This window comes from Porites lutea, chromosome 5 (assembly GCF_958299795.1).
Source record: "Porites lutea chromosome 5, jaPorLute2.1, whole genome shotgun sequence".
Lineage (NCBI taxonomy): Eukaryota > Metazoa > Cnidaria > Anthozoa > Scleractinia > Poritidae > Porites > Porites lutea.
In genome coordinates this window covers 1,850,949-1,876,185 of record NC_133205.1, presented here as the reverse complement: position 1 = coordinate 1,876,185, position 25,237 = coordinate 1,850,949, and the positions used below count along the sequence as shown (strand labels likewise).

The following is a 25,237-nucleotide window of genomic DNA, read 5'->3' as shown; positions in this document are numbered from 1 at the left end:
CAATCCGCAATCGGGACCAATCTGGTTTTATGAACTATCGTCCAATTTCATTGACTAGCGTCGTTGTGAAAACGTTAGAGCGCTTGATCCACAAGCACATTATGAAGTATATGACTGACTTCCAGCTGCTTAACGACAATCAGCATGGATTTAGACCATCAAGATCTTGTATTACCCAGCTACTGCAATTAGTACATGAGTGGTTTCAGGCCTTGGATAAACTTGGATCAGTTGATGCAGTGTTTTTTGACTTTGCCAAGGCTTTCGATAAAGTCTCCCATGCCCATCTCCTCTACACATTGGAATGCTATGGTATCAAAGGCCAGATTTTAAATTGGTTAAGGGATTTTCTCTCGTCAAGGAAACAGCGTGTAGTGATTGAGGGTCAAGCATCTGACTGGTTAAGTGTTACATCTGGTGTGCCCCAAGGCAGTATACTTGGGCCTTTGCTGTTCCTTGCATACATCAACGATCTTCCTTACTCAGTAACCTGCAACTCAGATTTGTTTGCTGACGATACTGTCCTTCATCGACACATAGAAAATAGATCGGATTGCGATCTACTTCAAGAGGATTTGACATCTGCCTCTGAATGGTGCAAGAGTTGGCTTGTTACTCTTAAGACCGAGAAGTGTGAAGTCCTACACATTACACATTAAGATGTCAATACTCGTTGAATAACATCTTACTACCGGAAGTGGACCACCACAAACACCTGGGACTTTGGTTGGAGTCGTCTTTATCATGGGATTATCACATTAACTCAATTTGTGCTAAAGCTAACAAGGTGTTGGGCTTGATTAAAAGGACATTTGGTTATTCAAACAAGACTGGTATCAAGACAGCTTTCAAGGCGCTAGTGATACCTATCCTCGAGTACGCCTGCCCAGTCTGGAACCCTTATCTGGTGAAACACACCAAGGCAATCGAAGCAATTCAGAGAAGAGCGTCCCGACTAATATGTGGCCCCGACAAAGAATATCCTGAAAGACTTTTAGAGTTAAAATGGGACTCTTTAGAACTGAGACGGAAATATCTTAGCCTAGTTCAAATGTATAAGATTATATTTGGTTACTGTGATATCAATTGCCATCATTACTTTGATATTATTGGAATAACTCGAACTAGAAGTAAGCATGAGTATAAAATAAGGCCTAAAGTTGCCCGTACAAATTATTTTAAATATTCATTTTTTGATAGATATATTAATGATTGGAACTCTTTGCCTTCTGAAGTAATGTCATCTCCCAGCCTTCAGTCTTTTAAAGTTTCACTGATTAAGTACCTTCGCTCATAATTTACTTTAAAATACTAGGCATAGTGTCTTTACTATAAGTTTATGCATTATTATTAGGCATCTAGGTTTATAATTTATAGTCTAATTTATAGTCTTTTAATATATGTTTATATATTAATTAATTTTTTTTTTCTTTTTTCTTTTTTGGAGGGTACGTCTTAGCATGGGAATTTGGTTTCCCTCTACTACCGCCCTGTTAACCATTTTTGTATTTTTGTTCGATTGTATATGTTAGTATTAGTTCATTTGTATCAGTTATGTATGGTTACGAACTGTGATTAAAGATTAAAGATTATGGGCGCGCGCAAACTTTATCCTAATGCGTTCTAATTCTTTTCGATAAGTTAGATACGTAATAAACGATGGCTACTTCAAATTATAATTATGGTAAATGTTCTCTTTTGCTCAATCTTGGGATGTAAAAGATCTTTTCAAAGATACCGGTTATGTATCCTTTACGGCAAAAGGCCTCTGTTAAAAGGTGTTCGAGCTCATAATTTCGAACGTGCGTTCATGACGGCTGAGCGCCAAGTAACTTCCAAAACATTCGGAACAAAAGAACAAAAAGCAAGAATTATCTCTTGCGAGCGACTCCCAGAAAAGCGATTTATGGAAAATTCAGCTTCTAGCCAGACTTTTCCACAGGAGCAGAGATTTGAAATTTACCGCGGAGAATGCTTTAATGGTGGCTTTCCACAGACCGGTCAGCGTGGAAATACATCAAACGGTAGACACCCGGGTACAATCGAAGAAGAAGACATCCTTATTCGAAACAGTTTATGGGGAGATTGCGATTTTGGTCCTCCAATCGCAAATCCTGTGACTATAAGGGAAAATGGCGCTGGAAGACGTTCTGGTAAAGATTTCAGAAGTGATAGTCACAGCAGTCAAAAATTGAGTTTAAGACAGGATATTTGCTATGACACTCCTACAGACGAATCAAGACGAATCGGTGCATCTTCACTGATTTCCGTTGCGCCACCCCTACCGAAAATTGGGCCAAAACAAAAGAGCTTCAGTAAATATGACCTCACCACTGCAGATGACATGAATATTTTACAACATGATATTCCCAAGCCTGATGGTCAACTAAAGAGGTATAATGATGGTTTAATTCCTCATACAAAACAGAACAACTTTTTTCGAGAAAACCGGGACCATCGTGACCTCGCCCTGGCTACGGATATGACGGACAATTTTGACTCTGTTCCAACTTCAATGACTTCAGGCCATAGCGCAATTCCACGCCCGAAAAAGAAGGATTCGACGCGAAAACCTAATTTTACCGACAATATTATGTTGTCCAGAGATATAGACCAGATTTTAGATGAAGAAGTCGGCGGCTTTGGCTCAACTGAAATGATAGCTCCCAGGAACGGTGCAGGTGGGCGTAGGAAAAAGGCTGTAGTAAAGAATCCAACTGGGGTACAAGAAAGGCAGTTGGCAAAGGATATCGAATACATTCAAATTAAGGAACAGTTCACAGAAAATACGTCAAGTGGAACAACATCACGTCCCCAAAATGTAAATGCGATGAGAAAACCGGAGAGCGACGATGAAATTAAAGCAGTTATTACTTGCATGGACACGATAATTGAAGAAGACCTTGGGAATTTTGTTTCTAATGCCCTAGAAAGAGCTTCAAATTTGTTGGTCTTACCAAGAAAGTTATCTCGAAAAGGTGTGAGTGACAAAAATATCTGTTCAAAAGAAACAGTCTGTGTTGTTTCCAACAGAGCCAATGAGTACATTTTTACCACAGGGACGCCAGCACGTCCTCTTACAAGGCCGCCCACAGATGAACAAGACCATCTCGATGACATAATGCTAGCTAAGGCCATCGAAGGTATTTTGGAAATTCCAGTAATTAACTCGACAAGCCTTCCGTCAAAGCAAAAGACGAAGACAGCTTTTTCTGATGACAGCATGCACATTGAGAAAAAATCGAAGCAAAGAGTTACGGAAGCGAGGAAGAAAGATGCAGCTGTGGATGGATCACGTCCTACAGTACGTAAAATGCCCGAGGATTGTACTATCGAAGAGTTAGTTGCGGAGGTTTTCCCTGATCTGTTGCCTGAAGTCCTTCCTTCAAAAGTTACTGCGGTCTCAGACGTTAACTTGCCAGATATCAATCGTGGCAGTACTTGTTCCGTTACTAATGGAGATGACTTGAGACCCATGGCGGCAAGCCCTTCAAAAGTGCGATTTGGCCAACTAAATAAAGGCAACAGCACACGCGCAGAAAAGTGGACAACTGGAATCTTTTACAGTGACGTAGAGCTGAGGCTTATGGGACAGATTGAGAGAGACTATAACACTAGATAGCGGTCAACTGATCAAGATAAGGTTACATATGAGCATGTTTGTAGACAAATAACACTTCTACCTCATGCATGATAGAGCGGTTTTCATTTGAGTGTCGAAAAGTAATTGGTTTTGCACTTTCTACACGATGCGATTGGCTTAAAAGATTCTCGCCGCCTTTTCATCCAATCAGAAGTAAAACCAAAGCCAATTGTGACGCGCTCGCATGCATTTTCCCGCGCTTTGCGTCAGCCACATGTAATTACTTCGAGTTTTGATTGGTTCAATGTATTGTCTGTGTCCTATGTGATTGGCCAGAGTAATTACTTTGGTTTTGGTTTAACGACACTCAAACGAAAACCACTCTAACCAAGAAGTATCAAAATTAAAGGCGTTAAGAAAGTTGTCAAGCTTATACAGCGTATGCATAAAGTTTAAATCAGCTTCGTTTTACAAAAATACATTTTTGTAACTAGATAGGTTAAGAGTTTAATATCCCAGAATATAAGGAAAACTAATTATTTGATCTGCCAATCACTGGTCTGTTCTTACGGAGAGCGCTCTTAAAGGTAAAAAGCAATGACAAAGCCTGATAAATGAACAATACATTTATTTAAGATGATAAAAGAGTATGTCTGTTCAAGGTATGGATGTTGTATCAGATAATTATATCAAATAGAAAGCACTTTTTTGGATCCAGTTACCTAGCTTAAACCAACTTGCAACAAAATGGAACTATTAAAATGCTGCATGTGAGAATATCTCTTTGTTTCAAAATTTGTTCCGCAAAATTTCAACAGTAATAGCCCACATTTTATCTAGTCAATACTTTATTAAAATAAGCGGTGTACAAGTAGAGTATACCTTCTAGCTAGTAGACTATTAATTGTGTCTGAGAATAGCCCACGTTCGATATATCAAAATTCTAACACCACTCCGACGCTTTCTGATCATTTTTATATATTTGGTTTGGTATTCTTTGTGCTCAAGTCTCTTCTGGGAATTGCGACACAATGGAGTCAAGAAAAATTTGCCATTTTGTCCCTAAGGCCTCGGAGTCATGTTAGAATTTTAATATATCGAACGTGGCCATTCTGGGATATCTTATTTAAATTCTTTTTAAGTGGCAAATTAAAAAAGTTAACATAAAGACCAAACAAAACAAAAAACGATAAAAAAGCCTGACAATCGTTAAAGAGGCATCTACAATCACAGACAAAATTAGTTGGGAAGGTTGTACAACTTAACAGTAGTCCGTTTTAATCCTGAAAAAACAGAGTTTTCTCTTTTGCTAAATATCCCCCGTCCCCCCTATTCAATGTTGGGATATAACAGAACAATTGCGCGCACAAACATTAACGTTTTGATCAACATTGGGCCAGGGGCGGGGGGAGGAAGAAAAAGAAGAGGTAAAAAAGGCAACCTTCCCAACACTTTTGACGATGATTGTAGTACAATAATCGAAAAGAAGTAGACGCATTGTATACATGTAAAAATGCCCCGGTGGATTAATTGAAGGGGGAGGGGGATCACATGACAGAGCAGGGTGCAGAGATTGGACCAACGTCCAACTCTGGAACTCCGTTTCTAATCCCAGCACCGAATTTGACACCGGCTCTTACAGCAAAAGGCCCGGCCCTGGCCTCCCCGAGTGAGGCAGACACGTTTCCCCCTGCGTAGTCCCAGGAGACTCCAGTCTCTGCTCCTGCTGCGGGTCCCTGGGCATGGGCTTGAAGCGGGGTGTGGGCGATTCCGGCACCAGCCCTTGCAGTCACAGCTTCAGCCTTTGCATAGGCTCCCAAATGCTCGATGCCAACGCCAGCTTCGGCTGCTGCTTTTCCCACGTAGGCCTCTGCATTAGCCTCGACGATCCCCTCAACTAGAGCTGCTTTGGCACCTGCATTCGGTCCATAGGCACCAGCCCCTGCTTTTGCTTGAAGAGGGTTCGCAGAGGCACTTGCTGTCGCCTTTGCTACCCCAGCACCAGCCTCAGCATGAGCCACTTTTATCCCTATAAACTCAGTTGCTGTTGCAGAATTATGGGCATGATGCGAAAATGTTGCGGCATCGGCAGATGCGTGGGCGCCAACTTTTTTCCACAAGTATTCATTTCCTTTATTGGCCACTTCCCTTCCAATAACAGCTCCCTTGTCTTTCGCCACCTTCTTAGCTCTGTCCCTAGTGCTTTTCTGCTCTTGACCGATTTTTTCCTCTTTCAATTCACTTAGTCCCTTTTTGCCCCAGTGCACTTGACAATCCTTTTCTTCTGTCACCAGGTACGATAAGAGGCTATCGCTATTGTGCTCATCAATAACTTGCCGACCCTTTAGGGTGGTGAAATTTTTGCCATGTACTGCAGATGACGCTGGTGGCTTCTTCCTGCATTTGTCGTTACATTCAGCATGGACCATGGTCTTGCAAAACTTGCAAGTGGTGATTTTAGAACTTCCATACGGCTCATCGCAGTGTTGACAGCGTTCTTTGCTCGATTGGGACATGTCTCTATAATCTTCCTGAAAATAAAATATGTTTATTATATAAACCCCAGATCGATTTAAACACTCGAAGATAAACTGCATATCTCCAAGAGCTTATGTGTTATTCTCTATAAGATATATTTCTTTAAGTTTGCTCGAGTGAAAGGAGAACGCTCTCTAATAACAGCATAAGAAATCGAGATTTTACTTTCGGCGTGGTGCACATTTAGCCTCCTCCCCGAAGCATATTTTTGCAAAACCTACTTCCGGGAGTCCTGTGCGCTGTGGTTTGTCTCTGCAGTCAAACGCACAACAAGCGCCCTCTTATAATCAATGATATTACTAGAATATCCCGTATAGGCTCTGATCCGAAGTCCAAAACGGAACTCGATCGAACAACGTTGCAGAAAACTCTTTGCAGTTCTCAGTAAATCCTTTCAATAAAGGCGCAACTTGTGGTGTTTTGAGGGGTCACACAAAAAGGATAAAGAGTTTGGGGCAGTAGCGAGGAAAAAAAAGAAAGAAAAAAGAATGGCACGGGAATCAACTGTAAAAAAAACATAAATGTAATAAATGACTAATGTTAAGTGTAATAACCTGGCTCACCATAAATGTCACACATTTAACCATAAATGTAATATACGGGCAACTATTGTGCTTTGTACCTTCTAGCAGAGCCAGTGTGCTTTTGCTTCGATGAATCGAAACAAATCAAACTCTAACCAGCATTGACACTCAAAACTATTTTTTTATAATCCTGCTTACATACAAGTATTGCTTCTACAAAGGATTTAAAGTTTAAAAGAAAACACAAACAAACAAAATGACAAAACCTGATAAATGAACAGTAAATTTATTCAAAATGATACCTCTGTTCAGATCAAGGTATGTCAGATAATTATATCAAATGGAAAAGCATTTTTTGGGATTCAGTTACCTAGCTTTAACCAACTTGTAACAGATAACATGGAACTATTAAAATGTTGCACGTAAAAATATCGTTTTGTTTCAAAATTTGTTCCTGAAAATTTCAACAGTAATAGCCCACATTTTATCTAGTCATACTTTATTAAAATAAGCGGTGTGTAAGTAGAGTATAGCTTCTAGGTAGTCACAATTTTTCCCTACAGTTACCGGAAATTTTGTGTTATTTTGTCATATTAGTCATATTACATCAGCACAGACTGGAAGGAAAACAGAATATCCAACTAATTACCGAATGCTATTAAACGTATAAAAGACTTACTGCTGTAAGACAAACATATGATGGCGCAAACGGTCAGTTGCCCACCATGTAACCAAAATCTCAACAAGGACATAAAATTCAGGGACGTAAGTTACTGTGTTGTTCATCTCCCCGAAAATTACCCTTATTTTGTTGCAAATTCAAATGATCTGTTCATGAAATGTAATAATAGTGACAGAGCAGATGTTAACTAGTAGACAAGCAGCGTACTTATTTTTATGGGAATCTCTAGGAAAATGTAATTTGTGATTACACTGTATTATCATAAATTACTATTTTGCCGGCACGTATCAGAGGTCTGGGGAGGGTGTTAGTGCGCAGTGAGTCATGGGATTCGAGTTTGTAATTCGTGGTCGTTAGGAAGGTGAGGCATTCTACGGTCAGCCTTCACCGTGTTAGGTTGCTTTTCTCTCTCTCTCTCTCTCTCTTTTTTTTTTATATTTTATTTGTGTCTTTATTGATGTTTATAGTTTAGGCACTAGCATACCCTAAAACCCCAAGGGTTGCACCACTGCCTTGGTCGGGGGTACACGTTCCCCGTGTTTTTTTCCACCTGCTGGTTTTTTGGGGTTTTCGTGTCCGGCTTTGGTGCTTCTGTTCTTTCGTTTATAGATAATACTTGATATTTGTACATATCTGCACATATGTTAAATAAACGGCACGGTGGCTTGGCTGGCCAACGCGCCCATATATGAACATTGTTGTCTTGTGTGTACCGGTTGAGTAGTGGAGGCAAAATGCTATACATACGGAACCCTAGACTATTAAAATTGTGTCGAAGAATTCTGAGATAGGCTATTTAAATTCTTTTTAAATCGCCTATTTGAAAGGTTAACATAAAGACCGAACAAAACAAAGAAACAATATAATAACCTGACCAACTGTGAAAGAGGCATCTAGCACAATAATCGAAAAGAAGTAGATGCATTGTTGTTCAATCCCAGGGGAGAGGTATGGGGGCGGGTTACTCAGATAAACAGTATTAGTGGAAATGGACGGAATTAATAATTTTGTTATTTTTGTACTGAAAAAGTACTTTGGCCCTTCGTGCTTGATGTTTACGCAAACAAGTTACTACTAGCCGATTTAATTCTTGTAACCTGACTGTTAAAGTTCCTGTTCCAGTTTAACTCAGGGCAAATTACACTACATCATATACTGAAGCTATACTTTATTTCCATACGGCTCAACAAGTCATCGACTCAGATATATTGTGGGTTAATATTCATTCAAAATATCTCTTCTGATTTGAATAATCCACCGGTTAATTCTTCGTGAACAGCTGGCGTTGACCATATTTGGAAGATGTTTGCAGATTATTGAACGATTTACGCAAATGGTTCAATAACTTCGACAGGTTATAGAACTGTGAAGGCGCGGTAGCTCAGCTGTTTTGGCAGAGCTGGATTTAATGGAAGAAGATTGCACATGTTATTTGAAGCGAAATCGCCAAACTAAGGCCTAAAAACATAGCAAGTACGGAAAAAATATTACGGATGACAACTACTATTTGAAGAATATCTGCTGAACTAATTAAAGATCCGTTTATATCCTGAATTGCCGTGAAAGAGGCAAATAAAGACGGGAACCTTCATCGTTCTAGGTAAGCATATTTGAATGAATAATAAAACAATAATTGAATTCGGCTTTCTTATGATCTGAAGAATTATGCAGATCTCGGAAGATATTATCCGCATCGGCCCGATCTGCTTAATTCTTCATATCATACGAAAGCCAAATTCAATAATCGCTAATTAAATGCTGGTGAGATTTTTAAAGGAGAAGTTCATTCCACAATAGCAAGTTTTTTTTTTCTTTTTCGCCAACAAATATATTACACGAACAGTAAAGGCAGTCAGAAGGCTTCTAGGGGTCCTCCAAGATGGCGGCAGTCAGATGATCTCGAATTTCGGACTACTTTAGATGAGGATTTCATAGGGTTTGAAAGCTCTGTGGAAGCTGAAATTTCGGTGTGTAACCTACCTTTGTATAATCTTTTTGTTGCAAAAAGGAAAAATAAAAAACTACTTTTTGGAATAAACTTCTCCCCTCAGAAAGAATTTTGAACAAAAAGATTTTCTGACATGTAAGATTTTAATAGTTCGATCACTTGCTGGGATTTGGTAATTTCTAACAGGATCCAAAGATAATAAGATTTATATTTCTATTTAAATTGATTGATAATAAAGCCGCACACTTTGTCTTCGTCAGTGAAGCTATTAATCTTGATACAAAGCTTTTTATTTTTGATCTGAACAGACACATACATGTATCATCTTCAATAAATGAACTGTTCATTAATCAGGTTTTGCCAAGCATAGTTTTGGGCGTCACCGCTGGTTTGAACACATTAGTATCATTATAAATTCCTTTGCTGTGATGTGAAAAGCGGAAGGCCACTGTCTCTTCCTGTTTCTCTTTACAAAACAAAGTAACAGTGTACATAGTGTAGTCTCCCTCGCAGCCGTTTTTAGTATCGTCACGCAACGCTCCTCCCCACAAGGAGCGTTGCGTGACGATACTAAAAACGGCTGCGAGGGAGACTATACATAGTGCTACCTGTTAGTGTTTATAATAATTCAATTAATCTACGAGCGCGCGTTGGATATGAAAGCATCGACGACGGCAACGGCAGCGAAAACGTCAGTTTTAAAATGAATTCCCGTTTTTTCAATCTTTGTCGCGTTTATTCTAATTTACTGAAAATGGCAAGTGTAGGCGAATTTCCCTAAAAGGTATCGAGACAACTCTGGCAGCATTCATTTTAGGTTTTAGCACCCTAAGTGGTACAAATCCCCAAATTTAAACCCCTAAAAGGTACAACGAGCAGCCCCGTCACTTTTATAGGGGAGTACCCCCGGGACACTTCCGTCTTGATAGAATCCAAAATGAAGATAAATCTAGAAAATTAATGATATGAACTGCGAACAAAAGAAACAGGATAAAGAAATGCGTTGCCCTCATTTTATGGAGTACTTAAGACAAGGACAATGCAACAAATGGAAAAAAAGATTGCTAAAACATCTAATCCTACCTTTAGTCTTCTTGGTGTGACGACTCGGTGACTGAAACTGGAGGCCTGCACTATCAGGTTAAGTAAATCTTAAAAGGGGAATTTACCGTCACTTTGTCATTGAAGACGCGGTTTGATAAAATATCTTTGGATCAGTTATCAGCCCCTAATTAGCCTGCGAACAGCAGACGCATTTCCGGTCGTCGCTTCTCTCCCTGATCGCAGGCTAGCCCTAATCGGATCAGTTAAGGGAAACTGTCCACCTAATCCTCCCCAAACCCAACGTTAACAACAACTTCTCACTTTTTGCAAAATGTTGGGTTAACGGAGGAGTAGGTGGGCAGTTTCTCAGAAACCTTAACTGATCCGTATCTGTCAATTGTTCATCGTATATTGTTTTCATTCCTTGTTGAAAGCTGTTCCTGTAACCACAAGTAGGCCAAGCTTGAAATATGAGCATCGGCGACTAATCGGCATTTGTTGCGTAACTTTCGAAATATAGGGATTTGTTTGGGGAAAAAACCCTGTTGTTTCCGTAACCTACGAAAATGGAAGGATTTCAATAAAAAACAGGTTACCTTACATAAAATGTGTGTTTCATGTCTCCTGTGTGGTCCATGGGCCGATTTATAGCCGTTTTATAGGTTGTACTGTAAACGGTTTTCTCTCTATATAAAGGTTTACCAAGGTTGGGCACTCCAGCGAAGCGGCTCAACGGATCCATCGATGGAAAACGGCGGCTCCAATCGCCTCCAAATTCCGCCTAGGTAACACACGATAATTCTGCTTTCCATTCGTGATATTTCTTCAAGACGCATTTGCATCGAGAGCGAATCAACCGTCGCCAATCTCTGCAAACCTTCCCGTCTGAAGCCAGCGACAGAACCTTGCTTTGAACTCCGCGTGACCCAAACGGATGAAGATAGCTCAAGGTACTCACGCTAGGGGCAGGTGACAAAACAATGCTCCATGTCGAGACCTCAGATGGAGCAGCCAAAATCACACGGAATAAGCGGGCCAGTATGCCTTTTCATACACAACTTTAGACGCGAAGAAAATTTTCACAAGGAAATAATTCACTTATAAACTGACCCTGCACGGTAAAGTGGGCCAGCTCAGCTAAGCTGTGTATGGGCTGTTTATGCGGGCTATGTTTTGTCACCCACCCCTAGCGTGAGTAACTTGAGCTATCCTCAACCGTTTGGGTAACGCGGAGTTCAAACCAAGGTTCTGTCGATCAGGGGCACCCAACGACAATTTTCGGAAGAATATCTGTTCGGAAGACGATCTGAGATCTAGAATTTTAGAAACATTTGTTGTAAAATTTCTTGCTTGTCTGCCTCTCCTAGGATTTTTGAACATCCAAAAAATGGTATGTTCGCCTATTTTTAACGGATTTTTACCCTAAAAAGGTCACCTAGAATTTTCGGAAGCCTTTTTTCTGGCTGAAATTTTCGAAAAGGTAAGTTTTGATCCCTACAATTTTCGGATCACCAGACTTTCAGCTAGGAAATCCGAACAGATGAAAAATTTTTAGGGGATAAAAATATGCCTATATCTACCGTTTAAATACTAAAATACGTTTAACAATGCTATGTTTAAGTGCTTTTGAACTATATTCTCGTTGGGTGCCCCTATGTCGATGGCTTCAGAGTGGAAGGTTTGCAGAGATTGGCGACCGTTAGCCTGCGTAGCAAGCGTTTCTGTGCAGTTTAGGAGAAAGGAGCGAGGAACGTGAGTCAAAGACCGCGAGAAAAGTGGCTCTCGTTTCATTTCTCGCGCGGTCAATACAGAAAGTCCCCTTCCTCGGTATTTCTTTGCTCCGAAACCAAACAGAAACGCTTGCTACGCAGGCTAGGCGACCGTTGATTCGCTCTCGGCGCAAATGCGTCTTGAAGAAAGATCCCGAATGGAAAGCAGAGCTATCGTGTGTTACCTAGGCTGAATTTGGAGGCGATTGGAGAAGTTGGAGCGAATTTAGGGCCGTTTTTCTTCGGGGGATCCGACAGGCCGTTTCGCTGGAGTCCCCAACCTTGTTAAACCTCATATAGAGAGGAAACCGTTTACAGTAGAACCCAAAAAACGGCCATAGATCGGCCCATATACGACAAGGGAGAGATGTAACACACATTTTAAGCAAAGCACCAAGCTTTTTGAGAAAAATCCACTTTTCAGCGTAAAACAACCAAATCTGGCTATTTATGCAAAATCAGGTGAAAAAATCTGCATAAGGTGATTTTTAGGTTTGTTTCATTAAGTAAGGTAAGCCGTTTTTCACTGAAATTCTATCATTTTCGTAGGTTACACAAACGATAGGGTTTTTTCCCCATAGGAATCCTCCCAGGTTATATTTCGAATGTTACGCAACAATGCCGATGCTCGCCGATACTCTCAAATGGAAGCACTTTTTTTTGGATCCGGTTACCTAGCTTTAACCAACTTGTAACAACTGGAACCATTAAAATGTTGCTTGTGAGAATATCTTTTTGTTTCAAAATTTGTTCCTAAAAAATTCAATAGTAATAGCCTACATTTTTTCTAGTCAATACTTTATTAAAATAAGCGGTGTGAAAGTAAAGTACAGCTTCTAGGTAGTACAATTTTTCCCTACAGTTACTGGAAATTTAAAGCGTTATTTTGTAATTGTCTCATGTTGGTCATATTACACGGAAAACAGAATATCCAACTAATTAATTCGAATGTTATTAAACATATAAAAACATACTGCTCCAAGACAAACATATGATGGCGCAACGGCCATTTTCCTACCAAGTAACCCAAATCTCAACAAGAACATACAATTCAGGGACATAAGTTACGGTATTAATCATCTCCTCAAAAATTACCCTTATTTTATTGCGCATTCAAATGATCTTTCCATGAAATATAATAACAGTGACAGGCCTGATGTAAACTAGTGGACAAGCAACGTACTTATTCTTATGGGAATCTCTAGGCAAGCTATACATACAGAACGCTATAGACTATTAATTGTGTCTGAGAATATCCCAGGTTCGGTATATTAAAATTCTAACATGACTCCGAGGCTTTGTGGTCATTTTTCTATATTTGGTTTGGTTGTCTTTGTGCTCATGTCTCTTCTGGAAATTGCGAGACAACGGAGTCGTGAAAAATTTGTAATTTTGCCCCTAAAGGCTCGGAGTTGTGTAAGAATTTTAATATATCGAACGTGAGCTATTCTGAGATGTGTTATTTAAATTCTTTTTCGGTCGCATATTTAAAAGGTTAACATAAAGACCAAACAAAACAAAAAACAATATAAAAGCCTCGTTGACCAATCGTTTAAGATGCATCTAGCACAATAATCGAAAAGGAGTAAACGCGTTGTATAATAATGCCCTGGTGAAGTAATTGAAGAGTTGGGGGGAGGGAATCACATGACAGAGCAGGCTGCAGTGATTGGACCAGCTTTCAACGCTGGAACTCCGTGTCTAATCCCAGCACCGAATGTCACATCGGCTTTTACAGCAAAAGGCCCGGCTCTGGCCTCCCCGAGTGATGCAGACACGTTTGCTCCTGTGTAATCCCAAGAAACTCCGGTCTCTGCTTTTGCTGCGGGTCCCTGGACATGGGCTTGAAGCGGGGTGTGGGCGATTCCGGCATCAGCCCTTGCAGTCACAGCCTCAGCCTTTGCATAGGCTCCCAAATGCTCGATGCCAACGCCAGCTTCGGCTGCTGCTTTTCCCACGTAGGCCTGTGCACCACCAGAAAGAAGCCTCTGCTTTTGCTTGAAGAGGGTTCGCATAGGCTCTTGATGTCGTCTTTGCTAACCCAGCACTAGCCTCAACATGAGCCACTTTTATCCCCATTAATTCAGTCGCTGTTGCAGAATCATGGACATGGTGAACACGGCGTTCTTTGCTCGATGCGGACATGTCTCTATAATCTTCCTGAAAATAAAATATGTTTATTAATTATGTATTCTTGCAAAAATTCATTCTTACCTCCAAAGTTTAATAACAATTTATCTCAAAGCAATCAATTCCACTCTTACAATACAAGAGATTCTCAGGCCTACCGTCTTCCGTATTGTCGTACAAACACGAAGAAGTTCTCGCCCTTTTTTCGAGGGCCTAAGTTTTTTAATTCACTTGACAACAAGGTCATCAACTCTTAATCCCTCTCCTCTTTTAAGAAAAAACTGAAGATTAAATTATTGAGTAAGTATGAAAACAGTTCATAAATCTTTCCATCTTCGACTTTTCGCCTTCTTTTCTTCAATTGATGTGAAACAGCTCTAGCTCATAGTTCGAGGAGGCCTAACCTCTCATGAGCTCCTATAGTTTCTGTTAGGTCTCCTCGCCACTTCTTTTTTTCTTCTTTTCCTATATTTTTTGTGATTATTGTGTGGCAAATAAAATAAAAATAAAATAAATAACTCCCAGATCGATTTGAACACTCGAAGATAACGCGACTGAAAGGAGAACGCTCTCTAATCACATCCATAAGAAATGGAGATTTTACTTTCGGGGTGGTACAGATTTAGCACCCTCCCCGAAGCATATTGTTGCAGGACCTACTTCTGGGAGTCCTGTGTCCGGTGGTTTGTCTCTGCAGCCAAACGCATGATAACTACTACAATACCCCATAGGCTATTATCCAAAGTCCAGAACGGAACTCGATCAACGTTGCAGAAAACTTTTTGCGGTTCAAATAAACCCTTTAAATAAAGGCGCAACTTGTGGTGTTTTGACGGGTCATACTAAAAATATGAAGAATTTGTGGCAGCAGCGAGTAAAACAAAAAACAAAACAAAAAAAGAATGGCACGAGAATCAACTATAAATCCCAACCACAAATGTAATAACCTGACTCACCATAAATGTCACACATTTAACCATAAATGTAAGGAAACTAGTAGCAAATACAATTTAAGATTTTTTAAATGGGAAACCACCTTTCGACGATAAGTCAGTCAACTGCATTTGCCAAATGCCAAACCAAATGTGATTGTTGTGGTCAATTTTATCCTTGGTTTAAATTTTATTTTCCTTTGTTTTGGGGTATGGCAATGTATGATTATGAGTTTGAAACAAAGGAAAATAAAATTTAAACCAAGGATAAAATTGAGCCACAACGTATATCAGAAGTGTGATATTTGCAGTTCATCAACTTAGAACCTTACAAGTAGGCCTAAGAATCGAATTTTTCCTCCTTTCTACTGTTGAAACCTGGTTGGCAACAAACATCGAAGCTTCTCAAATTGTGCTAATTTGTTGCCTTAGCTGTTTTGTGTAGAACGTGTTCAGATATAATGATTTACATAAATCGTTCAATAACCTCGACAGGTTATTGAACTGTGAAGGCGCGGTAGCTCAGCTGTTTTGGCAGAGCTGGAGAAAAAGGCGGAGACTGCACATGTTATTTGAAGCGAAATAGCTAAACTAAGGCCTAAAAACATAGCAAGTACGGAAAAAATATCACTCGACGGATGACAACTGCTGTTTAAAGAATATCTGCTATACTAAACATCCGTTTTTAGTCTTTACCAAATCAGTGAATAGCAATTTTCGCGCGTTTTGATTGGCTCCCGTAACTCGGAATATCCTTGGCAATTCACTGTTTTACACCCGGAGCCAAGATGGCGTCTCGTTTCGAGACAAGACGAAATTTGTGCGATAAATGAAGCAGTCGTACAAACAAATACCAAGAAAGCGACGAACTTTGGCTTGTCGGTGTTCACTGGTAGGTAGAAAATTATTTTCATGCTGAATTTTCAAAAAAATCGTAAAATGCACTTCACAAAATCCCCGAAATGTTTGTAAATTGTAAACAAAGTCATTCAATATAGTTGCTAATTATTGCTGTTGAGATTTTTAAAGGAGAAGTTCATTCCATAATGGCCGGTTTTTTTTCCTTTTCGCCAACAAATAGATTATACAAACAGTAAAGGCAGTCACCAGGCTTCTAGGAGTCCTCCATGATGGTTGCAGTCGGATCTTGAATTTGGGGCTAATTTAGATGAGGATTTCATAGGGTTTGAAAGCTCTTTGGGAGCTGAAATCTCGATGAGTAACCTACCTTTGTATAATCTTTTTGTTGGCAAAAAGAAAAAAAAACTGCTATTTTGGAATAAACTTCTTCCTTAAGAAAAGAATTTTGAAACAAAAAGAATTTCTGACATGCAACATTTTAATAGTTCCATCAGTTGCTGCGAGTCGGTAAAATCTAACTGGATCCCAAGGCAATAAGATTTATATTTCTATTTAAATTGATTGATAATAAATCCGCACACTTTGTCTTCGTCAGTGAAGCTATTAATATTGATACAAAAGTATCTATTTTTGTATGATGAAACATCTATACCCAGATGTGAACAGACACATATATGAATCAAAGAAAGACTATCGTCAACTCGTGGGTACGTTGTTTAGAAAATAATCAATTAGTTATCACCTCTGGTTTTCCCACAGTGAATTTTAGGAAATGATAGAAATTCATATTATAAATATACTATCCTTGTTCTGGAAACACAATACTTTTCTTGCTGTTTATTGCACTTTAGTAACAGTTATTTAAGTATATATTTAAAAACAAAACCAAAAAAACAGCAAAACAAATAAGCAAACAAGACAAAACAAAAAAGAAAAAAAGAAGGAAGAAGGGAGAAACAAGGTCCTTAGCAGGATTTGAACCCGGTACCTTCGGTTTGACCCGACCTCACATAGCCACTACGCCATTGAGGATGGTCTCATGATTTGGCGAAAAGTCTCAAGTTTAATGCCTTTTCCATGGAACTTCCGCCAGCAAACGACCGGGGCAAACGATCGAGCCATAAAAACGACTCGAAGCAATTCTCTATTTTCCAATTGCCCATAATACACTCTGTTTGCCCCCCAAATTCTGCATAAACCATTGTTTTTAAATGCTCCCGGGAGTATTGCATTTTCCCAAGAGCATTTTAAGACAATAAGTTATGCAAAATTTGGGGGGCAAACAGAGTGTATTATGGGCAATTGGAAAATAGTCAATGGGATGAAATTAAGGCTAATTGAAACCAGGCTACTGACAGTAAAAAACAATGTAAACGTATTTCAAGGCAATGAAAGAACATATGCGATACAAAGCCGACACAACTCAGGAGTACCCAACGGATCCGCTCCTCAAATTATCCGCTCCTCAGGCTAAGAATTTGCTGGCTGGTAACTAAATAAAGGATAAGAAACTCTTGCTGGGAACTTTGCCGAAACGCTTTTCTGGTTGTGGTTTTTCATTTTGAATGCCGATGCTGGCTGGAAAAAAAACATATTCCTATCGCCTCTGGCTTCCTGCGGCTTTTAAGAATGTGCTCTGGCTAATTTAGTTGCCAGTTATTTTTGGGCTGGAGAAGGAAAATGACAGCTAGTTAGGAAAGTTCAAAGATAGCGCTGGCTTTGAGTGACAACTAGGGTGCACCGCGCGCAGGCTAGTGCGAAGTCGAGCACGTGTATTTAAAATTATAAAGCACCAAAGAGCGCGTACAAACTGAACACGTCAATCATTAAAACTCTGTCAGCAAACAATGCAATTTCTTTGTAAACCATCCCTCTCTTTTGTTATGGTGTCAATTTTGGGACTTAGACAGGCAATTCCTATTATGACGCCTATTACTTATTGCACGGGGTACGCGGAGTGCCATCTGAGGAGTAACGGTTATAGTCACGTTCGTTGTGTAACTCCAATTTGATGCAGCTGAATGTTACGGTTGCAACTTTTTCTACATCCAAATTCTGCTGATTTTTAGGTAAGTTATCTTTCCACTGTTTCTTGCTTTCATCTAAATGCCTTGTGGCAAGTTATAGTACGTTACTTTATGATATCAACTGCCTTCCTTTTGCTTTCTGTGTTACATTTTTAGTGCATCCTTGAGTCAATAGCGGGAAGGTCATTGTTTCAGTAGCCTTGTTAAGAGATCATTAAGAGTATGTCCAGCAGGTAAGAACACCTTTTAATTTTATCATTTTGACCTTGATAATGGCATGCGCCTATATTAAACCATCAAATTCACGGACCAAAGTAAATCGCTTAGTTATTCAGATCCAGAAGAAACTTTGGAGGAAATTATAGAAACGTAAACCCTGATATTTATTAAAACTTTTACTCTTATGTTCTTGCATCCGAGGGCAAATCTTGCCGACCAGGAACAAAACCACTGAATATTAATATGCGTGCCATGACCTCTCAGTGCGATACAAGCGGCAAAAATCACATTTTTCTCAGTCAAACATAGAACCCTCCAGAGTATAAAAAAAGGGTATAGAACAAGCGGCATTTTAGCACGAGGGTATCGTCGTAAAGACCTACTTACCCATTATTTTCACTAAGAACACTGATTTTTTTTGCGGAATTATTTGCGCGGATCTAAGCCAACCCCTAGAGAAAATGCCCGCAGAATAAATATTTTACAGGTTACCTGGTGGCGATTTCCGGTTTTTCTGATCAACTCGCCGAAATTATAATCTTTCACGGACGTCCATAAATATGCCCTTCGATTGTTACAGATGTTTTCATATAATCGCAAACACATTCATTCTGATCGAAATTTTTCGCCAAGAAACAAAAATGTCAATTGCACCTAAGCACGATTACTGATGCGAAAATTATATTATTGTCAAGAGCTTGGAAATGACAGTTGTTGAACCCTCAACCCCGGGTCGGGTTCTTCAAATCCTGACCCAATTTCAGACCCAAAAATGTAATTTTCCACATCCGTTTTCAGACCTGGCCTTTAGGCAGAAATTACGTTATCATTACTTAGATTAGAGTGCAAACAAAAAAATTCTTCAAATCTATTTCAAATTCGCATATTTCTCTTTCTTTCTCACTCATTTGGAATTGAAACGATAAATACGTTCATACGCTCCGTAGTTCCCTCGGGAAAACCATACCCGATTCCAGACCAAAATGGGCAAAGGGTATACCCGTTTTCAGACCAAAACGGCACAAAACCCCTACCCCATGGGGCGGCACATACCTACATAAATACATACATACATGTTTGGAGTCTTATACAATAAATAATTTAACAACTAGTTCCAAATAACTTAAGTTACAAACAACAAAATTTTCTGACCATATATGGCTAATAAGTAGAGCATTTATATTTTTTGCGGTCTTCCTCTTTTCTTTTTTCAAAGCACTACAATACATGTTTTGCATTTTAGCATTTCCGCTAGGGGGCTTTATTAGAAACATGAATATTTTGTTAGCTGACATTCTGCTTGTTTTTATTCTATATATTAGCTTATATAAGGGAATACCCCCGAAACCCGCCCCCCCCGGCCGGGACCGTTGATCAATGTCATGAAAGGATTTTGTCGCCTGACAAAAATTTTTTAGGCCTTTTGAATTCTCGAAGGAATCCTTGAACTTTGATTAGGTAAAAAATCGTTTGTACTAGAAATTTAAGTGTGGAGTTGGACTTAAAAAAAAGGACTTTTGCTGAAATTGTCTTTACAGGTTTCGCAAAGCTTTTGCGGTGATTGCCAGTAATGGCTTCTGCTGCGAACAGTTGTCTTTTACCTTGTGAAGCTTTCGCAGCGATTGCTCCTCCCTTATGTATGATTTAAGTGTGGGGTTGGACTTAAAAAAAAGGACTTTTGCTGAAATTGTCTTTACAGGTTTCGCAAAGCTTTTGCGGTGATTGCCAGTAATGGCTTCTGCTGCGAACAGTTGTCTTTTACCTTGTAAAGCTTTCGCAGCGATTGCTCCTCCCTTATGTATGATATAAGTGTGGGGTTGGAGTTAAGAAAGTAAATCCAAGTTTGCAAGTAATAATATAACGTAGTAATTTACCGTTGTATTTTTAGATATGGAAAGCACGACAAAGACTACGTGGATCCCAAGCTGAAAATGAAGAGGGGTGGTTATGCAGAAAAGGAAAGTGAAAGGTATGCCGATTTTTGAATGTTTAGTGTTTGTTTTTTTTCTTTCTTATCAAGGTACTTAAAGACTTTTCGACTAACAATAAATTTGTATTTACTTTCATGTTGTTTTGTTTCCCGTCCGATTGCTATCAGTGTATTAGCAAATTGTGAAAAAAATCTCAAGCAGTTTGACTGTTCTATTTTACCTGGCATTGAGAGATAAAAAAAAAAAACAAATAAAAGATAAGGGTAGTAAACTACGATCCTTCCCAAGATGTGAGGTTAGTTTGCCTAATGCCCAACGTCAGACATATTCTAACCACTGGGTCTCCTTTTAAACAATTAGATTTGATATGGTAGAGAAATGGGAGGAACACGCAGCGTTACTCTCTGCCGTCTCTAAAGACTAGGCAAGCAAAAACAGGGCAGAGCCGGAGAAATAGATACAATGACAAATGTTATCTTTTACCCACAGAGATGATGTAGGTGGTGATGGAAAGGATAATGGGAGAGAGATTAACTTCACAAATATTAAGGTAAATATATTTGTAGTAACATGCTTAAACGATGTGTCACGAGTCACTTTGCAACCAACTGCTATGGTAAAGTTACTATAGCTGAATGAAGGTTCCAAAGTTTGGGATAAGTGACAAGTACATCACATTCTTTTTCCGCCTATCAAAGAAAAATTCACGAAAACAAGCAAATCGCTCATCACCAGTGAAGGATAGACGTTCCGTGCTTTTTTGGTATATGATTTCCTATACACAAAATATTATTTATATATTATAAGTAATCATAGACTTTGCATTCCTGGCATGGAGTTTCTACTGCTACTGAGAGGGTGTGTTCGAGGCATCTGATTGGCGCTGGATAGACAATGCTTTTGTTCTATTCCATTTCTGTATCGGCTGAAATAATGAAACTGTTTTGGATACTGGAATGCGCGATGCGGTCATTTGATTTTGTCTGAACTGGATAGTGAGTTGTGCAAAATGTTAATCGAAATTTTCGTTACTTTCTTGGTAACAGCGGAACGCGTAATTTTCGATAAAGTTTAGACCAATGAGCTGTTGGAGGTAGGGAAGAGGGGGGGGGGGGGGGGGGGACAAAAGAAGAGTAAGTACGCGTTATACTTTTGGCGAATGTGCTCTTTAGACATTCTCTTAATGAATCCAGTCTCATTACCAGTGTTTGGAACCCTGGAAACGTGGTTGTTAGTGAGTCTTGGTGTTAGTCATTAGTTGGCGTTCAAATCAGGTGAACCAACTCTTAATTTATTCTTTACGGTCTCGCAACTTTGCTCTCATTTGGAGTGAAGTGAAGACGACTTACATTCTCCACAGACCAGCGAGAGCGTAGAAATGACATTTTTATCCCGCGTTAATGTGCACCGAAATCATAACGAGCAAAGAAAATTCCTCAAACACCACTAAGCTTTCCTTGAGATAGATTTTTTCGTATCACCTGCATAAAATGGCTCAATTTATCTTCCTGGCTGGCTAAATGTCGGATATTTTTTTTGCTGGCAAAAAAGGGAAGAAAGAGACATTCCTGGCTAGGGACATGCCTTTTTGGTAAAAATCCTGGCTGGGAAAAGCCCTTAAGGTAAAGATCCTGGCTGGATATTGTACTTTAAAATGTAGCTCTAGCTGGCTTTGGGGAGCGGATATAATTTTGCCAGAGAAGTTAATAATCAACCAAAAAACAATTAGTGACTGTTAAAATATTACTGGGAGCGATATTCAATCACTTTTGAAATTTTTCTCGTTGGGTACTCCTGACAACTCCTCCGCGAAGTAGGACGCAAAACATTAGCTTATGTTAGTATCTCGATTTCCGCTGTTATTTTAAAAAGGTAATGCTCAAACTCACATCCATTTCCCCCCGTGATCTTGGGGAGTCCTTAAGAAGAAGAGGAAGAAGTGCCTTTATTTACCATACATTTCACCAGTCCGTATTTTATAGTCCGTATTTTATACCCAGTCCGCAGTCCGTAGTCCGCAGTCCGTGTTTTATACTGACCGCCATAAATTCATTCATACACATAACCTACAACAGTACTACAAGGTAGGAGATCAAGCCAGCATCGAAGTTGAAGGAGTCGAAGAACAAATGCTCATCTTCTTGTCAAGTTTAACGCCTGGACGGGTCAAAGGCTTTTGAATCGTACTAATTTGAAAGATTCCTGCCTGTCTTAAATTTGGTAAGACCTCTATCCTAACCGTGCTGTAGCGCACGATGCACGCTCTCAGCGAGGAATTTGATGCTACCGAACTTCGGCGAGCGCGTGCTTCTTTGGAAACGATAGATCTTCGCGCTCTCGAGTTCGGACCCGATTAATTACGAAGTGCGTCTACTACGTATATATACGAGTGAGTGAGTGACTCATTTGCATATCTCAGTCCCTGCAATAACTCGTGGTACGCTCGCGCGTACCCACGAGTTAAAAATCATCTTCACTAAATAAACTGTTCATTAATCAGGTTTTGTCATTTTTTTGTTTTGAACTTTTTTATCCTTTGAGGAAGCAATATTTGTATGTGAGCAGAAAGGAATAAAAGCATAGTTTTGAGCGCGCGTCACTACTGGTTTGAACACATTAGTATCATGATAAATTCCTTTGCTGTGATGTGGAAAGCGAAAGGCCACTGTCTCTTCCCGTTTCTGTGTTTACAAAACAAAGTAACAGTGTAAATAGTGCTACCTGTTAGTGTTTATAATAATTCAATTAGTACACGAGCGCGCGTTGGATATGATACCGGCGCGCCTCGTTGGCTATTTATCATCTCATATCCAACGCGCGCACGTGGAATAATTGAATTTTATTTTATTAAAAACACTAACACTAACACGTAGCACTATTACACGACGGCAAATTGAGCAGCGGAAGTCGCGTTCATTCTTTTCCTTTTTCTCGAGTTCTCATTTCAACATATTTTTTCGATTGCAAAGGACTCTATTTACAAATGATAATCATTTTTATGATTCTTTTTTCATAATTTCTGTTTTTTAATATATTTTTTAACCTCTTGAATTTTTATCCCGTTACTCGTTTCTCGCTACACCGTTACTCGTTACTCGTTATTGCGTTACTCTGTTTAGTAACACCCCTATTACACTGGTCAATACTTTATTTTGTAAAGAGAAACCGGAACAGACAGTGGTCTTTCGCTTTCACATCACAGGAAAGGAATTAAAAGGTATCAGTCATTTTAGGTTTTAGCCTTTTAGTACCATAAGCGGTACCAATCCCCAAATTTAAACCCCTAAAAGGTACGACGAGAACCCCCGTCGCTTTTATAGGAAAGTACCCCCGGGGCACTTCCGTCTTAGTAGAATCCAAAATGAAGATAAATCTAGAAAATTAATGATATGAACTGCAAACGAAAGAAACGGGATAAAAAAAAGCGTTGCCCTTATTTTATGGAGTGCTTAAAACAAGAACAATGCAACAAATGGAAAAAAAGATTGACAAAACATCTAATAATACCTTAAGTCTTCCTCAGTGTGACGGCTCGGCGACTGAATCTGGAGAACGGCACTAGTGTTTAAGTAATCCTAAAAAGGAATTAACTGTCACTTTGTCATTGAAGACGTTTCTTTTCTGGTTTGATGAATTATCTTTGGATCAGTTGTCAGCACCTAAGCGGATCAGTTAAGGGAAGCTGCCCACCTACCCCTCCCCTAACCCAATATTTTGCAATCTCTCAATTCTTTATTGTAAATTGTTTTGTTTGAAAGCTGTTGAAAGCTGTTCCTGTAACGACAGGTAGCCGAAGCTCGAAATATGAGCATCGGCGAGCAATCCGCATTGTTGCGTAACATTCGAAATAGGGGGATTTGTTTGGGGAAAAAGCCCTATCGTTTTTCTAACCTACGAAAATGAAAGGATTTCAATAAAAACAGCTTACCTTACATACAATGGGTGTTATATCTCTCCTGTGTGGTCCATGGGCCGATTTATGGCCGCTTTATGGGTTGTACTGTAAACGGTTTTCTCTAGACTACGAGTAGTCCCCCATTTTTCCTCAGGGATAGTAGAGCGAGCGAAACGCGAGCGCGCGCGGAAATCACCCCACGCGAGAAAAGGCGACACACGGCGGGGAGAGAGAAAATGAATGAACAACACTTTTTTAAAAAGGAACTTGGAATCATAACATTGTGTTTATTTGTGCTTTGTACCTTCTAGCAGAGGCAGTGTGCTTTTGCTTCGATGAATCGAATCATATCAAACTCTTACCAGCAATGACACCTACTCCTCCCCAAACCCATGTACCCAACGTTAACAATAACTTCTCACTTTTTGCAAAATGTTGGGTTAGCGGAAACGTTAACTGATCCGTATCTCTCAATTGTTTATCGTATATTGTTTTCATTCCTTGTTGAAAGCTGTTCCTGTAACCACTCGAAATATGAGCATCGGCGACCAATCGGCATTTGTTGCGTAACTTTCAAAATATAGGGATTTGTATGGGGAAAAACCCTATTGCTTCTGTAACCTACGAAAATGAAAGGATTTCAATAAAAAACAGGTTACCTTGCTTAAAATGTGTGTTTCATCTCTCCTGTGTGCTCCATGGGCCGATTTATGGCCGTTTTATGGGTTGTACTATAAACGGTTTTCTCTCTATATGTAAGGTAGCTCAAGCTAGAAATGATCAAAGCATTGTTGCGTAACATTCGAAATATAAGGCGGATTTGTATGGGGAAAAAACCCTATTGTTCTGTAACCTACGAAAGTGAAAGGATTTCAATAAAAAACAGCTTACCTTACATAAAATGTGTGTTTCATCTCTCCTGTGTGGTCCATGGGCATATTTATGGCCGTTTTATGGGTTGTACTGTAAACGGTTTTCTCTCTCTATACAAGGTTTACTAAGGTTGGCCGGGGGTTGGGAACTCCAGCGAAACGGCCCGACGGATCCACCGAAGGAAAAGGGCCCTAAATTCGCTCCAACGGCTCCAATTGCCTCCAAATTACGTCTAGGTAACACACAGTAGTTCTGCTTTCTATTCGTGATCTTTCTTCCAG

At 39.6% G+C, this 25,237-nt stretch overlaps 1 protein-coding gene across 1 annotated transcript; it reads right to left on the bottom strand.

The window, feature by feature from the left end:
* Positions 1-4,194: 4,194 nt before the first annotated feature.
* Positions 4,195-10,570, bottom strand: LOC140938989 (uncharacterized). The gene is made up of 2 exons (XM_073388547.1): positions 10,359-10,570; positions 4,195-6,114 (listed from the first exon to the last, which is right to left on the bottom strand). The coding sequence occupies exon 2, from the start codon at positions 6,097-6,099 to the stop codon at positions 5,131-5,133; it is 969 nt and encodes a 322-aa protein (XP_073244648.1). The 5' UTR covers positions 6,100-6,114; positions 10,359-10,570; the 3' UTR covers positions 4,195-5,130.
* Positions 10,571-25,237: the final 14,667 nt, after the last annotated feature.